The sequence below is a fragment of the Siphateles boraxobius genome, unplaced genomic scaffold, assembly GCF_051911475.1.
Source record: "Siphateles boraxobius isolate OS27281-9 unplaced genomic scaffold, OSU_SipBor_1 46, whole genome shotgun sequence".
NCBI lineage: Eukaryota > Metazoa > Chordata > Actinopteri > Cypriniformes > Leuciscidae > Siphateles > Siphateles boraxobius.
In genome coordinates this window covers 13043672-13060909 of record NW_027509097.1, presented here as the reverse complement: position 1 = coordinate 13060909, position 17238 = coordinate 13043672, and the positions used below count along the sequence as shown (strand labels likewise).

General features: G+C 38.9%; 1 protein-coding gene across 2 annotated transcripts in view; it reads left to right on the top strand.

Moving 5' to 3' along the window:
* Positions 1 to 17238, top strand: part of psme4b (proteasome activator subunit 4b) — a 42895-nt gene that overhangs the window by 18017 nt on the left and 7640 nt on the right. For both annotated transcript variants that reach the window (XM_077200895.1, XM_077200894.1), the window contains 31 exons: positions 1324 to 1446; positions 1546 to 1638; positions 3237 to 3502; positions 3999 to 4185; positions 4340 to 4429; positions 4512 to 4576; positions 4655 to 4805; positions 6426 to 6524; positions 6610 to 6679; positions 6759 to 6826; positions 8263 to 8478; positions 8608 to 8765; positions 8909 to 9004; positions 10686 to 10741; positions 10860 to 10916; positions 11033 to 11088; positions 11200 to 11298; positions 11384 to 11446; positions 11918 to 12013; positions 12107 to 12238; positions 12341 to 12550; positions 12891 to 13027; positions 13117 to 13170; positions 13268 to 13397; positions 14362 to 14443; positions 14587 to 14740; positions 14833 to 14899; positions 14984 to 15109; positions 15817 to 15969; positions 16066 to 16170; positions 16472 to 16563. In XM_077200895.1, the coding sequence (XP_077057010.1) occupies positions 1324 to 1446; positions 1546 to 1638; positions 3237 to 3502; positions 3999 to 4185; positions 4340 to 4429; positions 4512 to 4576; positions 4655 to 4805; positions 6426 to 6524; positions 6610 to 6679; positions 6759 to 6826; positions 8263 to 8478; positions 8608 to 8765; positions 8909 to 9004; positions 10686 to 10741; positions 10860 to 10916; positions 11033 to 11088; positions 11200 to 11298; positions 11384 to 11446; positions 11918 to 12013; positions 12107 to 12238; positions 12341 to 12550; positions 12891 to 13027; positions 13117 to 13170; positions 13268 to 13397; positions 14362 to 14443; positions 14587 to 14740; positions 14833 to 14899; positions 14984 to 15109; positions 15817 to 15969; positions 16066 to 16170; positions 16472 to 16563 (3551 nt within the window). The remainder of the gene's footprint in view (positions 1 to 1323; positions 1447 to 1545; positions 1639 to 3236; positions 3503 to 3998; positions 4186 to 4339; positions 4430 to 4511; positions 4577 to 4654; positions 4806 to 6425; positions 6525 to 6609; positions 6680 to 6758; positions 6827 to 8262; positions 8479 to 8607; positions 8766 to 8908; positions 9005 to 10685; positions 10742 to 10859; positions 10917 to 11032; positions 11089 to 11199; positions 11299 to 11383; positions 11447 to 11917; positions 12014 to 12106; positions 12239 to 12340; positions 12551 to 12890; positions 13028 to 13116; positions 13171 to 13267; positions 13398 to 14361; positions 14444 to 14586; positions 14741 to 14832; positions 14900 to 14983; positions 15110 to 15816; positions 15970 to 16065; positions 16171 to 16471; positions 16564 to 17238) is intronic.

Below are 17238 nucleotides of genomic sequence, written 5' to 3'. Positions count from 1 at the left end.
TTTAAATTGTATTTTATTCCTGTGATGGCAAAGCTGAATTTTCAGCATCATTACCCCAGTCTTCAAGTTCACATGATCCTTCAGAAATCATTCTAATATGCTTATTTGTTTTTTTGGATTCAGATTTTTGCTGTTTCCATCCACCTATTTTTATGTGCTTTTTGGGATATCGCATAAATAAAAGGCTGGATGGAAACGCCAAGATGCACAAAAATTGTAAAAATGCGTATAAAAAACGAATGCGCTCAATTGAGGCGGATACCTTTTTTTTATCCAATAAGAAGACATGCGTATAACTATGATGGAAACACATTTACCAAAGAAATACCTTGATGAACAAAAAAAAACTGTTAAGTTATCCAATCACAGCCACTGTTGAGGTAAAGTCAACAAACCAGTGGACCAAGTTTATTGCACAGCATCTCAAATGTTGGCTTGATCATTCTGAAATGCCTGAACCAAAGTCTGTCATCAGAATGATTTGGTATAATGACCTCCCAGAAGCGTCTCACATGATTGCCTTCCCACACACCAGGCATCCGAATGCAAGATAACATGACCGTGTTTATTGCATTTTGTCTGCGTGCTCTGAGACGCAAGTCATTTATGATGTGAGAAAAAAGAGCCACAATGCCTTCCCTGATTGGAGCAACTTCCATTTTTATAACAGATATTTAGTACCAATTTCTCAGGAAATTACGGTTTTGTTCCATTTTTATAACAGATATTTTGTGCCAATTTGTCAGGAAATTATGGTTTTGTTCCATTTTTATAACAGATATTTTGTGCCAATTTCTCAGGAAATTATGATTTTGTTCCGTTTTTATTACAGATATTTTGTGCCAATTTTTAGGAAATTACGATTTTGTTCTCTTAAACGCATGAGGTGGAAATGGTGCTGTATTCTCAAATGTTTAATGTGATTTTTCCAATTTTGCACAAGTTAAATTTGCAATTTTGAATGGAAGCATAGTTATTATTGCTTAATGTTTTTGTAGAAACCGTGATGCATTTTTTAGGATTCTTTGCTCAATAAAAAGTTCAAAAGATTAGCATAACATTTGCATTTGCAATTTTGAATCGAAGTATAGTTATTATTGCTGAATGTTTTTTGTAGAAACCGTGATACATTTTTTAGGATTCTTTGCTCAATAAAAAGTTAAAAAGATTAGCATTTATTTGAAACCCTTGCTGAATAAAAGTATTAATTTCTTTCAAAAAAAAAAAAAATTCTTACTGACCCCAAACTTTTGAGCCTTGCTATAGATTATAATCTAAATACATTGGAGCATTGTATACTAATACTTCGTTGTCTTGTTTCAGATCTTTACCAGGATCCTACGTAGCTTCAATCTGCCTGTTGGCACCAGCCAAATGGTCGTTCCCAGATACTTGACCAACTCCTATGATATCGGTCACGTGGTCCTCTGGATTTCCTCCATGCTGGTAAGCTTCATGAGTCACACTCCTATAAATAGGTTGATTATTAAAGGGCGCATTTATTTTATATTTTACATCTATAAAATTATTCGTCATCTTTTTCAGGGCGGCCTACAGAACCAGGCCCAGAAACAGCTTAATGGGCTCTTCAGTAGTATAGCATCCTTCTACCACCCTTCAAATAACGGACGCTGGCTGGTAAGAAGAACAATACGGTACAATGTGAAATCTTGCTCCCCTTTTCCCCACCAATGTCCAGCCCACAATCCAGTCTAGAACTGTGGTGTGTGTTGTCAGCTGTGCTTTGTTTGCGTGCATGAGTGTGATGTGCAGTGACAGATGGTCCTCAGGCAGAGTGATGTCACTCCACATTCCAACTTCTGAAACGCCAGTAACAACTTTCTAGTTATCGACCACCTGTCATCCTTGACATGCATCCTTTTCCTGCTCTCATGACTCAGTTAACTGTCATACAATATCATGTGTAGTTAGCAAAGTGAATTATTTAACCCCCAATGGCACTAAAAACTTTTCTCTTTGAAACCGGATGTTATTCAAGAGTGTTGATGTCAGAAGAAAGAAGTATTACTAAGCCTTTTTATGGCTTGTGGAACATATACAGTATTATACTTGGTTTGTAAGCTCTCCATACATTACACAAATACATGCATATCCTGTGATGCATTTGTACTCTGCACAGCCGTTCATAGTTGTACTCCACATTGAAAATATATATGAACACGCTGTTGCATCTTCAATAACTTTTGAGGCTAATTTCCCGTGTTTTTATATGATCTTTGGTTATGGGGCCGTAAAGACTGGTTGCACTCACAGTGTGGATGAATCGCGTCTGGATCGAAGACTCAAGATCTATAGAACTTATGCGATGCAGAAACTCTTTCACTAATGTTTTATACAATAATGCATCTCTCACTTGCTGTATGCGATCTCACTATTTGAAGTGCCTGTCATATGAAATCAGTGCATTCTGTTGTGAATAATTAAGCAAAACATCTTCTCGTAGGATAAGGACATGCAAGTTCATGAATAATTTTTGAGACACAAATTAGTGATCAATGTACTATGGTGTAAGAAAACGTCAAATCCTGTGACATTGACATGAAGATGATTTTTATCCCGGAAGATGAAAATGAAAAAGTAAACTAGTCTTCTCCTAAGATTAAAAAAGTAACGGGTGGTAACATATTCTTCTATGGTGTGCAAAATTTAGTTTAGTTATTTATTATTAGTGTGAAATAAAAGTCCAATTTTTAGAAGCTAAACTGTTTCTAGTCATTTCAACATTTTCCTTAAATCTTGGCATTAGCAAAAACTTTGGCAGACAGTTGTGGTATTAGAAGAAGTGTGAATAGCCTAGTGCAAATATTTATTTTTCAGATGCTAATGTATGAATTTCACATGACCAAAAAGAATCCAATTTTTTTTTCTGGAAAACCTTTAGTCTATTGTTCTGAAGGCTGTTCCTTGCATGAGTAGCACTACTGTCTACGAAGAAGGCAGTAAACCAGGACTGAGAGCTAATTGAACAGAAATTGAACAGTACATGCCAAATGCTACTTTCATCTTTCACAGTGAATCAAAGACGTTGGGGTGCTGCTGACATTTTAGACAAGGTTTCAAAGAATAAGCTTAATCTACAAGTTCATCACTATTATGGGGGGTGCTTCAGAAAACTTGGAATGAGACTTTAGCTGAAAATCTAATTGAAATCATTACAATATTAAACCTTTCTTAATGGTTCCAAGCTCATGTGTTTGTCTTATTTTCTTCTCCAGATGAAGCTAATGAAGCTTCTACAGCGTCTGCCTGCCAGTGTGGTTCGACGTCTACATCGGGAGCGCTATAAGAAACCCTGCTGGATCACCCCTGTTCCCACCAGTCACAGACTCACTGACCAGGATGTGACGGACTTTGTGGAGAGCATGAAGCAGCCGGTACTGATGGCCATGTTCAGCAAGACGGGCAGCATGGATGCAGCTCAGGCCCTGCAGAACCTCGCTCTGATGAGACCAGAGCTGGTCATCCCACCTGTGCTGGAGAAGTGAGTGTCTGGAACTGCTGGAGATGTTCAGGGCATGTAGTAGGCGATAACATCAGGAAAAAAAACACTGACTAATTTACATAAAAAGGTTGTGTTGAAAACAATGAAGATGACTTAAATGCTAAACCAGCAAAGATATACGCAAATATAAATTCAACCTTAAATCTTTTTTTCATCTATTCTGTTACATGTATAAGTGTATTATTTTATTATAATAATGTAGAGCTGATTCAATGTTAAAATGTTTACTTTTGTATCTTTAAAGAGTTATGGGAGACTTGCAGTATACTGAAGTATCAATAAGCGAAAGTCTTAAAGCTTTATCAGACCTTAGAGTGGCTTCTTTTATTCACTGTCAGGAATACTGACAAAAATCCAATCTTTGTAAATAGGCTTTGTAAGCAGTTGTCTTGTAAAGCTGGAGCTGGACTGTTCCCAAAAGTGGAACAAACTAAAAGCCATAGAGTGTAATGTATGAATGTGCTGCCCCCTGCAGGACGTATCCTGCTATGGAGACACTGACGGAGCCACACCAGCTCACTGCCACTCTCAGCTGCATGATTGGCATGGCCCGCAGTCTTCTCAGTGGAGGCCGACATTATCCCGAAGGTCCCGCGCACGTCCTGCCCCTGCTTATGAGAGCACTACCTGGTGTTGACCCTAATGACTTCAGCAAATGCATGGTGGGCAAACTGTGAAATAAACATTAAAAATGGTGTTCATGAAACGACTGATGAAATAAAGCACCCAAAATATGTCAATTTTAATTCCTTGTTGTAGCTCTCAGATGTGAATTCATTCATATTTGTCTTGAACTTCTTTTTTTTCTTTTCTTAGATCACGTTCCAGTTCATTGCTACTTTCACTACTCTAGTGCCTTTAGTGGACTGTTCATCAGCCCTCCATGAGAAGAATGACTTGACAGAGGTAAGGCTCTGAACACCCATTGCAGAGTTTTTACATTATTATTCCTTCTGTATTTGATCCTAATGTCTTTTGCTTTTTTTAGATGGAGAGAGAGTTGTGTTCGGCTTCAGCTGAGTTCGAAGACTTTGTTCTGCAGTTTATGGACAGGTGAGTCATTTAGGCATGTGTGCTTCAGTATAAAACACTGTACTGCTGTGTCTTATGCCCTATTTGATGTGTCTGTAGGTGTTTTGCATTGATTGACAGCAGCACTCTGGAGCAGACGCGAGAGGAGACGGAGACAGAGAAAATGACTCATTTAGAGAGTCTGGTGGAGTTGGGCCTTTCATCCACTTTTAGCACCATTCTGACACAGTGCTCCATGGAGATATTCAAGGTTTTTTATTATATTTTGAATTTTTGAATTTGCATAAAGTCAGTGAGGACAGCACAATGTGTAGTTGTTTTGATGGTCTATATGCAGGGCTGCCAACTCTCACTCATTCAGCGTGAGACTCACGCAATTGGCACTGCTCTCACTCTGACTCCACACATCCATTTTCTCACACTGTGGAAAATCCTGAAGCAAAGAGGACACTGACACCAACAGTCAAGACAGAGCAGGTTACGTTTGATATGAAGCAGAGTCTCAGCTTTCAAATTCTCTCAATTGTATTACGGTGCTCTTAAATGTGACTTGACAGATTGCTGTAGTGCATCAGTTCAAGCGGCACGTGAACCGATCATCTCTTTCTCTTTACTACTAGTTAATAGTAAATAAACATGAATGAACATTAGAAGGTATGTTGAAAGATGCTGTACAACCTACTGAAAGGTACCATGTCTCATGTAATTGACCAATCAGTGTTTCAACTGCGGAAAGAGGTCAGTAAAACAGCTGGAGAACAATGTAATGTACATTTACCTCAGGACAGCCATTTAATGACCATAGCATGTTAATAGCTAGAACAATTAACTATAGATGAGTATTTCGCTAATTATATGCACTATATTATTTAATTATTGTATTTTTACTCAAAAACATTATTTTTATTATGAAAACAGCATTATATTGATTTGAGCTGTTAATTTTAATAATAAAATTATTATAATTTGATTATGTGTATGTTTACAGCAGTAGTAAAAATTAAGATGTAGCTACTGTACCTTATATTTATTCAAATGATTCGACATTGAATCAATATCAGAATCGACTCGCAAGCTTATGAATTTAAATCGTGAGATTTGTGTCAAGCACTAATAAAAACAGCAACCTACCAGTCATTGTACCATGTAAACATTGTGACATGTTGTCACTAAACTTAATGAAATTCTGTTTAGTTATCAAATACTTTGAAAATCACAATACACTTATTGTAATGCAAGTTTGTTTTTTAAAAACCCCCACCACCACTCCAAGCTAAACCTAAAAGTTGGCAGCCCTGCTATAAATTATTTTGTGACACTACTGTTCAAAAGGTTCATTAATTTTTTTAAAGAAATGAATGCTTTATTCAGCTATGAATTAAATTATTATCAGAAGTGACAGTAAAGACATTTGTAATGTTGCGCAAGATTTCAATTTCAAATAAATTCTGTTCTTTTGAACTTTCTATTCAAAGAATCCTTGATTTTTTTTTTCCATAATAGATTTAAGCAGCACAGACGTTTTCAACATTGATAATAATAAGAGTTTTTTTTCTTGAGCACCAAATCAGCGAATTAGACTGATGAAGACTGGAGTAATGATGCTGAAAATTCAGCTTTGCCATTACAGAAATAAATTACATTTTGAAATATATTGCAATAGTTTACAATATTGCTGTTTTTACTGTATTTTGATCAATTAAATGCAGCCTTGACGGTAAGAGACTTCTTTCAAAAACTTAAAAAAAAATTCTTACCAACCCCATACCATTTGAACGGTAGTGTTTTTTTCTGTGTTTTTTTTTTTTAACCGTGGCACTGTAAATACTCACGCACGTAAATAGACTTATATGAGGTTATCTGTCTATAGGTGGCTCTTGAGAAAGTCTTCAACTTTGCCACCACTAACATCTTTGAGACTCGTGTCTCAGGCAGGATGGTGGCAGACATGTGCAGAGCATCTGCTAAGGTAATTCTTCCCCATTCTCCAATTTGTGCAGACAGATACACGACTGTAAGACCGCATTGGTCAACTCTCCTCTGCTTTGTTTCAGTGTCACCCTGCTGAGTCTCTCAGGCTGTTTGTACCACACTGCTGTAACGCCATTACTCATCTAACTGCCAGTGCGTACAAGAAAATAAATCTCTTTGTGTCATGTTGAGCGTGTGTCACCATCCTTACTTGAGTTTTGGTGTATTTCAGATGAAGATGTTTTGAATGAGGAAGAACTAGATAAAGAACTGCTCTGGAGCCTTCAGCTGCTGTCTGAGGTGAACACAACACTATATCATACCATTACACATAAAAGATCTTCAGTCGTAAAGGTCAGCTGCCATATTACCCTGTAGCCCAAGACTGGTCACCCACTGAAGCTAAGCAGGGTTGAGTCTGGTTAGTACCTGGATGGGAGACCTCCTAAGAAAACTAGGTTGCTGCTGGAAGAGTTGTGAGTTAGGCCAGAAAGGGTTCTCACCCTGTGGTCTGTGTGGGTCTTAATGTCAAAGAGCACCGTCCTTCGGATGAGACGTTAAATCGAGGTCCTGACTCACTGTGGTCATAAAAAATCCCATGGCACTTCTCGTAAAGAGTAGGGGTCTAACTCCGGTGTCCTGGCCTCATTCCCTCCATTGGCCCTTGCCAATCATGGCCTCCTAATAATCCCCATCGATTAAATTGGCTCTATCACTCTCTCTCCTCTCCACCTATATCTGGTGTGTGGTGAGCGCACTGGCGCCGTTGTATTGTGGCTGCCTCCGCCGCATCATTCAAGTGGATGCTGCACACTGGTGATGGTTGAGAAGAGACCCTGACATGACTGTAAAGCGCTTTGTGTGTACAGTAGTACAAATGAAAGCGCTATTATAAATGCCTTCATTCGGTCATTCATGCATTCATTCATTCGTTCATTCATTCGTTCATCTTAAGCTGTGTTCCAAAATCATGATGGCTACCTATCTATGGCTACATTTTTAGGCATCATAGCCTCTGTCCTGACTTTTAGGCTCTTCTAAACAGTTGGCATTAATACTATATACTTTAAGATCATTTGGATCAGCGTCATATTTACATATGTTCTTCATGGATACGTGAATACATTTTCATCAAAAGTTTTCATCAAAATCTAAAAAAGATTACAAATACAAGCATGTTATCTATGCTTGTGTTAAATACTAATGGGAAATCTAGTTAAAGTACAATTTCACCCAATATTTCTGTAATATTTGTATTCTATGCTTATTAGATTAAGTCATTAGCATTGTCATTGGCATTACTCACCTTCTTGTCATTCCAAACGTGACTTACTTTCTTCTGCCGAATATAAAAGATATTTTGAATGTTGGTAACCAAATAGTTTCGTTTCCCAACGACTTCCATTCTATTTTTGTCCATATAATGGACTTCAGAGACAGTTTGGTTACCAATATTCTTCAAAATATATGTTATATTCGGCAGAAGAAAGTCATACAGCTTTGAAACAACATGAGGGTGAGTAAATGATGACAGAATTTTCATTTTTGGGTGGACTATCCATTTAAACTAGACTCAACTATGAAGTTTGTCTCACATGCACTTTCCATTAGGAGCATAATGGTGACAAATGCCTATAAAAAGTGTTTCAAATCAGTCACCTTACAAGACAAGTTTAGTTTAGACACTTGACAAGGATTGTTGTCTCACATTGCCAGCCCCTCTCACTGCTCTTCAGGTGACTCGTGTGGATGGAGAAAAGCTCCTCCCGTACCGCACACAGCTGGTTCAGACTCTGCAGCTGACCCTGCGCATGCGCTGTAAACAGGGCTACACTCTGGCTTGCAACCTGCTGCACCATATCCTGCGTTCCACAGCGCTCACATACCCCACAGACTACTGCAGCGTGCCTGGCGGCTTCAACAGACCCCTGCAAGAGTACTTGCCCATTAAGGTACTGCAAATGTGTCCAATGTTTGTGTAGACTTGTGTAAGTATGTAAGTCTTTTCTGTTTTCTCAAATGTATTGGATCATTGTGGATCCCATAAGTTTTCTCTTCCTCCTTTCTTGTTCTTACTACAGGACTGGGGTCGTCCAGGGGATCTGTGGCATCTGGAGATCCAGTGGCACGTGCCCAGCGCAGAAGAGACAGCATTTGTGTTCTATGTTCTGGACCTGTTGCTGCAGCCCGAGCTCCAGCGCCTGCAGAGATACGCACAGGGAGAACAGGACATGAGCAGGTCAGAGGTCAAAAGTGCACTTTGTAATAATCCTAAAGACAAACCAAAAATAATCAGTATTTCAGTATTGTATTGATTTTAACCATGTTGAATTTTTGTCAATTGTTTTTGCTAATTCGGACTTATTTCTGCTTTTTAAACAGAGATGATGTTCTTCAGAGTCTGTGTATAGTCCAGCACTGTTTGCTGGGTGCTGGCAGCATGCTGCCCCCTCTTGATGGAACCTTAGTCACAGGCCTGTAAGTCCTAAAACACACTGAGATACAGAACAATGTTCCCTCTAAGCAGTGGACGTGCAAAGAAATACACCGTACTGATTAAATCATGATTCTTTAATCTTTTGTATTTAATCATTAAAGGGTCATTCCACCGGTGGAGACATGAATATGTATTGAAAGTGGGTCAAATATGTAGTAGAATAGTATCATACATTTCTAATTTGGGACCTTGTTGGCATTAAAAGGCAGTAAATGACTTTTTAGTGCTTGTGGATTGTAGACAACAATCCCCATAGTGCATTGCAATGCTCAGCTCCGCAGACCACTCCCACTACAGTAGCTAGTTTAACTGCAAGATATTTGTGCAATGAACCTGCCACGTTAGCGTGTTAACAAAATGAAAATAAACTTACTTTACAGAAAGACGACCATTTGACCCTGTAGGCTTTGGCTGACGTTGCCAGTTGAACTTAGGTATTCTAAAGTAGGTCTCCAGGACGCCGCTATCCATATGGGGTGCGAAACTCGGGTGAGCAACAACACACACGTCCGTGTCATCCTCCGATTCCGTAGCACCACTGGAATTCTCGGCAGCAGACAGACAGACAGACACAGGCACCACCAATCTGCCTCAGCTCGAGCCATTGCGGGCTCCTCGTGCGCGGCAGGTAGATCGTCTGCATCGGCTGTGGTGGCAGCAGCTTCAGCCGCCTCCGGTTCCTCCATAGCCCTCAGCTGCTCGTCGCTATACTGTGGCTCATAAAGGCAGCTACGAACATCCGTTTCTACCATAACTTCGTCAAAATCCAGATCCTCCATAATGCATCCGCCTGTGTATTCAGTACCTTCGTCCATATTTTCAAAAAGTTTCTCCCGGTGAAATCAAACGCACTGGCACTGATCTGATAGGTCTGTTAGCGCATTAGGTCCAACCCCCTATGGGCGGGTTTGAAAGGGTGGGAACTAGTGCTTGTAGTCTTCACAGAAATCCCCCCCTTTTACACTTCCTCCTACAATGACGTAAAATGACGATTTTTGTGTCATTGTAGGAGGAAGTGAAAAAGGTAAATGGAGGATTTCTCTCGTCTCAGGGGAAAATGAAAGTGTGTTGCACGACCATTCAATAGTATGACTGGATTTCTAACAATGGAAATCTTAATGCAAATGGGTGGAGTGACCCTTTAAAAGCGGGGGGAAAGTACATTTTAAAATGCATAATTCAAAGGTTTGAGGTTAGTAAGTTTTTTTTTTTTTTGCAAGAAAGTTGGTCAAAATAGACATTTTGAATGTTAGACAGTTTTTTATGTCAGGTAAATGTTGTTCTTTTGAACTTTTCATTCATCAAAGAATCCTGAAAGACAATGCATCAAGGTTTCCACAAAAATATTAAGCTGCACAATTGTTTTTAACATTGATAAGAAATGTTTCTTGAGGACCAGCAAATTAGGATGATTTTTGAAGGATCATTTGACACTGAAGACTGGAGAGCCTAATGGTTTATTCAAAGGAATAAATGAAATTTTATATACATTAAAATCATGATTTTAATTTCACAATAGTACTGTTTGTGCTGTATTTTTTATCAAATAAATGCAGCCTTGATGAGACTTCTTTCAAAAATATGTAAAAATTTCTACCGACCCGAACTGTAGTACTTCAGTATGAATATGATAAAAAAAAAAATTCATTCTCTCCTTTGTAGTGTTCCAAGCCTGCTTAGTTTGGAGGAAACAAAGCTGTACATTGGTGTTGACTATGGTAAGCCACAACCGAACAAGTTCTTAGTGAAACTGCTTATGAAACCTGTTGTTTCATGTTGTTGTGATGAATATACAGTTAAGAACCTTTCAGTAAGGCTTTGCTTTTTTTTCTTCAGATAAGTCCAGAGAGAACTACCGTGAGGCCATCTGTAAAGTGATGAGGCAGTTGCTTCGTGAGTACTCCTCATTTACCACACATACTTGCACACAAAACTCTCTTAAACTGCACCATAATAACTCATAATTCTTGAAACAGTCACCCCATGCATCTTCTAATTCTCTTTTGTAGATTACATTCTGGAGCGCTCAGAGGATGACACTAAATCCCTTTTCGCCATTATCAAGGTGAGTACAGTAGATATTTGAGCAACATGAATTAATCATTGTTTATAAGGCTGTTAATTTTATTGGATCATAAAGCAACAATTGGGTTAAACAGTTGTTTGTCTTCCTCAGATCATCAGTGACTTAATGCACTTCAAAGGTTCCCACAAACACGAGTTTGACTCTCGCTGGAAGAGTTTCACCCTGGTGAAAAAGTCTATGGAGAATAGGGTGTGTAGTTGGGCCTGAGAAATCTCCTGTGACATTTTATATTTGCAATCTATAGTTGTCTTATGAATCATCTTATTCTCTCCAGCTTCATGGGAAGAAACAGCACATCCGAGCTCTTCTGATTGACAGAGTTCTTCTTCAGCATGAGGTAGGAGCAATGCTAATAACCTGGCATAGGGAATTGGCACATAGATATTGTAGGGCTGTCACAATATCAGATTTTCTCTACACTATTATCGTGGCCAAAATATTTCACAAGAACATTATTATGGTGATATCTACAAAAATTTGGAAATAAAAAAAACTATATTTTTTCAGTCAAATTCATCTTTAACTTTATCTTGTTTGGCCAATGTGGCAAAATTTGTAAACTGCGCCGTTGTATTTTATGTTGGGTGGCAATCAACATTAAGGAGCAATACTGCCACCTACTGTGTTGGAGTGACTATCATATAATTACTGGTGCTGGATCATGTCTTGTACACATTTGTACTATGTGTAGCTTTAACATGATCGATTTTTCATTTTTTGAATATTATGATTATTGTCAATACTAGTAACACCTCGACAACACACCTAGTTGGAAATATTTTTTTTCACCCCTGCTCTCCACTTTTAGATGCGAAAGTTGTTGGTCGAGGGGTGTGAATATAAGACTGTTCATCAGGACCTGTTGAGGGACCTTTTGCGTCTTTCTACCAGCACCTACAGCCAGGTCTTGATTCCACATCCACCAAACTTTACATTCAAATAATCCTTTTTATTTAATATGTATGAATGAATGTCCATTTTTTTTGTGGCCCCTCAGGTCCGCAGCAAGGCCCAGAATGTGTTGTTCACAGCTTTGGGCACCTATAACTTCTGCTGCAGAGACATTACTCCTCGTGTCCTGGAGCTATTGGAGCCCACACGAACTGATGTCACCCAGCAACAGTTCAAGGTCTGCAATCTATAGTTTTCACTTTCTATAATTAACACCTGCTGCAGTTGTTCATTTATTTTATTGACTTAATACCATTGTTTTTATCATATTTTGCTGTAGGGAGCGTTGTACTGCTTGCTTGGGAACCATAGTGGAGTGTGCCTTGCTAACTTGCATGACTGGGACTGCATCACTCAGACATGGCCGGCCATAGTGCGTTCAGGCCTCAGCTCAGCAATGTCCCTAGAGAAGCCGTCCATCGTCAGACTCTTCGATGACCTCGCAGACAAAGTCCACCGGCAGTACGAAACAATCGGCATCGATTTTACTGTGAGCAGCGCCACCTTTTTTGTTCATAAACATATATATTTTGCCACTGCGGTGTGTCATTCAGACTCTTAAAATTCAGACATGTTTACTGCTCTGCAAAAATGTGCAGGCGAAATCCAGTAATTTCTATAGAAATCCATGTGATCTAAAATTTTGCTTAAGGGGAAAAGATTTCCCCCTGCAAGTTTCACAACAGTTTCAAGTTGGTGCTTCATAAATCACAACATTATTGACAATAGACAATGGAACTTTTTGACTGCAAAAGTTTGGCTATGTGTATGGTGTAAAACGACAGCAATCTTATTTTGTAAGACTCATGTTTCCCTCGATGAATCTGCAGGTACCTGAGAGTGCGGTTTTTCTAGGCCGGAGCATCACCGATTCAAAGCAACCCACTCCATACATTGGGACTCCCGTAGACCAGGAGCTGGAGCAAGGGCTGGCCCTTCAACAAGACAAAAACCAGGATGCAGAGCAGTAAGTGCTACACGCATACAGACGCACAACGTTTACTACTCATTTAACATGAACATGGTGTGGTAAATCTTTGCTATTCCCTCTTCCAGGAAATATGAAAAGCTTTTGAAAGATCTGTTGGAATGTCTAAATGACAGGGATCTGTAAGTATTAAATATATGTTTAAAAGTGCTACATTTTTACAAAACTAGACATAATAACATAATTAATTTGTGAATATGCTATTTTGCATGTCATCAGGCCTTGGAAGTTTGAGCACATTGCTATTGGCTTCCTGTCTCTACTGCTAAGAGATGACTATCCTCTCCCGGCTCCTGCGGTGCTCTTCTTTATACGGAGCCTTAACCACGATGCGCTAGTTGTTCGCAAGGTTGGTGGAATGCTGTTATTTTGTTAATTTTATATTCAATTCCTATATATCAGGGGTGTCCATTCTTGCAGCGTCCATTCTTCCAACCTTTTCCAATATACACTACCGTTCAAAGGTTTTGGGGCGGTAAGATTTGTAAAAAAATATTTTTAAAAGTCTCTTATGTTTTATATTTAAATATATTTTAAAATGTAATAATCCTTGTGATGGCAAAGCTGAATTTTCAGCATCATTACTCCAATCTTCAGTGTCACACAATCCTTCAGAAATCATTCTAAGAGGCCGTTTACATGACACACAACTTTTTATGTGTTTTGGCTGTTCATTTGCACGACAATGGCAATTGGGGGCCTGAAAACGCAAACTTTTGAAAATGGGTTTCAAAGTGCCAGTTTTTAAAAACAATAACTTTTTGTAATTTACATGGAGAGGATAAAAGGCAAATTTGTGAAAATGGTTATGTCATGCGTATTACGTGTTCAGTTTATAGGCACGTAGTTTCTCTTTACAAAGTGACATCGCCAAATACTGGCCTTGACACGCGAATACTGCATTTATAGTCTTTTTTGTCGTGTGAACAGGGATCATTTTGACAACGTTGTCGTCTATATGTGAAAACCTTTTAGCACATCGTTGTCATGTAAACGTATCCGTAATGCTGATAAATGTCGTCTTATTGGTGAAAATTGTTGAGCTGCTTAATATTTTTTTGAAAACATGATGCACTTTTTTCACCAGAAATCTTTGATTAGAAAGAAAAAAAAATAATAGAAAAAACATTTTCAATGTTTCAAATGATTTCTGTCACTTTTGATCAATTTAATGCATCTTGCTGAATAAAAGTATTATTTAAAAAAACAAATCTTACTTACCCCAAACTTTTGAATGGTAGTCTGTTATACATTTAAAACCATTGCGTAAATTGTATATTAATTGGTTTTGCTTCCAATGCTCACTGATATAGATGGCGATTGCCGCTGTGGCAGGCATACTGAAACAGCTGAAGAGACCACGCAAGAAAATACCTGTTAATCCTTGTGATATAAGTGAGTAAACATCCCTGTGAAAACAAATAAATAGTACAATTAAATGAGGAGATGATTAAATTATTCTTCACATCCATCTGTTGGTCCATCTGCAAGGTTTCAGTATCTGTGGAAGGAGCAATTACACATGTGGTGCTTTGCAGGTAGTGTAACCGAGCCGGAGGGGCTGGTGGCAGGAGACAGGCCGGGGAACGACTGGCTGCAGTACCATGGTGACAGCCTGCCGAAAACCCAGCATGACTGGGACAAATTCTGCTTTGTAGAAAAGACACACTGGGGCTACTACTGCTGGCCCAAGTAAACCCTCTCAGCCTCTGATCACTGTATGATTCAATCTAAATCTGTGCTTCCAGACTTTTTCCTCACTCTCTCTGTTCCTTTCCTCATAGGAAGTTGATGATATATGCCCCAGAAGCAGAGCAGCCTAAGGATCTTGCTGCTGAGAACATGAATGAGGTATACATGGACAGATCTCAACCGTACTTCCCTACACTTTGTTTTACTGATTAACTTGTAACTATGTATACTATTTTCCAACAGAGGGAACGCATCATCTATGACCATTTCACAGACCCAGTGTTTATCAAACAGCTCATTGAGTTCCTGTCCCTTGAGGACCGAAAGGGCAAAGACAAGTTCAATCCTCGTCGCTTCTGTCTCTTTAAGGTACCAGCATCCTAAGACAAATGTGTAAACTCTGCAATCGGTGTGGTCAGAGACGTGAAGCGAACTGCATGAGACAATTTAAACAATGCATATTTACTCTTTCACATGTTTGACACCGTTTCATTCGCAACCCAATAATTATATTATGATGCATTGCAGTGTATTGAGTTGTGACTTGTGTGATGTGTTTCATACCCGGCTCTAATTAAAATGCGATGAATGGCCTTGATGTAAGCTGTAGAATTATTTTTAGATGTGCCTGTACATCCTGTTAACAAGCCACTGTTTGTCCTGGATATTTGCTTAAAGTGTCCTCTGCACTAGGGTGCATACATAAGTACATTAAGATAGTTGAAAGGATATGTTCAATCCCCACATAATTCACCTGGCTTCTACTTTTGTAGTTCTCAACAAAGAGAAAACATTTAAATGTACCATTTATTGGATCGTTATCATCCTGTTTATGTTCACTGATCTCAGCAGTTTCGTTGCAGTTTCCCCTTATGTAATTCCCAAACCGAGAGGTCGCACAGAATTTGAGGATGCATTTAATAAATGATTTGTGTAGAGCAGTAAATACAATTGTGCTCCAAGCCACATCTCTGCAAATCTCTGCACTTTAACCAGCTCATAATCCTGCCTCTTTCAACTGCTGTACGAATTATTACAAAATACAGATGGCCTGCTTTCTCATTCATCACCCACAGGGACTTTTCCGGAACTACAGTGATGCATTCCTGCCTGTTCTAAAGCCTCATATGGAGCGGCTGGCAGATGACTCTCATGAGAGCACCCAGCGTTGTGTGGCTGAGATCATCGCAGGCCTGGTTAGAGGGAGCAAGCACTGGAGCTTTGGCAAGGTGAGCCCCGCTGCAAGTTTGAGGGATGCACTAAAATTAGGGAGCTATGGAGATGTTTAACCATTTTCATGTTTGAAACCCCTCTCTCACACATAGGTGGAGGCATTATGGGCATTCCTGATTCCTTTGATGCGAACAGCACTGTCCAAGATTACTGTTGAGACCTACGCTGACTGGGGTACCTGTGTGGCCACTGCCTGTGTATGTCACATATTAACTATGTTGAATTTTATGCCACATAATTCACTACCAGAACCAACATGTACAGGTAGTGAATGATCATGAAAACATAAATGGACTTCAGGGGAAAAAGAAAAAATCTCTATATAAATATTATATATTTAAATATTCATATTTTTAAAAGGAAATGAATGCTTTTATTCGGCACGTTTGCGTTAAATTTTCTCTCCCTCTTTTTAATACATATAAAACAATTTATGTGACATTTAAATTGCTATTGAAGCTACGAGAACAACTAACTGTTGGTGTTTGATGTTTTCAGGAGAGTCGAGATCCACGAAAGCTCCACTGGCTTCTCGAGATGCTGATGGAGTGTCCTCTCAGTGGGGAAGGTGGATCATTTGTAGATGCCTGGTAAGTGTATATTGTGTTTAGGTTCATGGGCCCATACTGACACCATTCAGACTTTAAATTGTAAACTCGCGCTCGATCGGCCCAAAGTCCGGCATCCGACCATCACGGAGGGTCTCTGCGCGTTACTGTCTTTTCTCATTGCAAAGTATTTTTGATTAAATTCAATACATTTTCTCATATGTATATTAACTCGTTATTTCATCTGACTCCATAAATGAAAAAGGTTTTAATGATATCCGTGCATTATTAAATGTTAGCGAATGTTTGACTATTCCTTTTAACTCTAATGGAAAATAATGTCAAAGTCAGTTAGAATAATCAAATGTAACAATTTATTATGTCAGGTAAATGTATCATTACAATTACATAATCAGTTCAAAGATAATCAATACAAAATATCTGCAACAAATGCTCTGGAATAAAGAGGAGAAATGTTAACCCGACATTAGGAAATACATGATGGCGAGACTCAGCATTCACGGGCTGATCTGAGGTACAGAAAGGCCCTGAGCTCTAGTTGTTTCATTATATAGACAGACCTCATTTCAAATGTAAACATGAGTTCACAGTGAGAATTCACCTTAATCATCGTCCCAGACTTACTGGGGGCAGAAGTTGATTTACATGGAACCATTTGCTAACAGTAGGAATTTGCATTGAGTTAACACCTTCTGA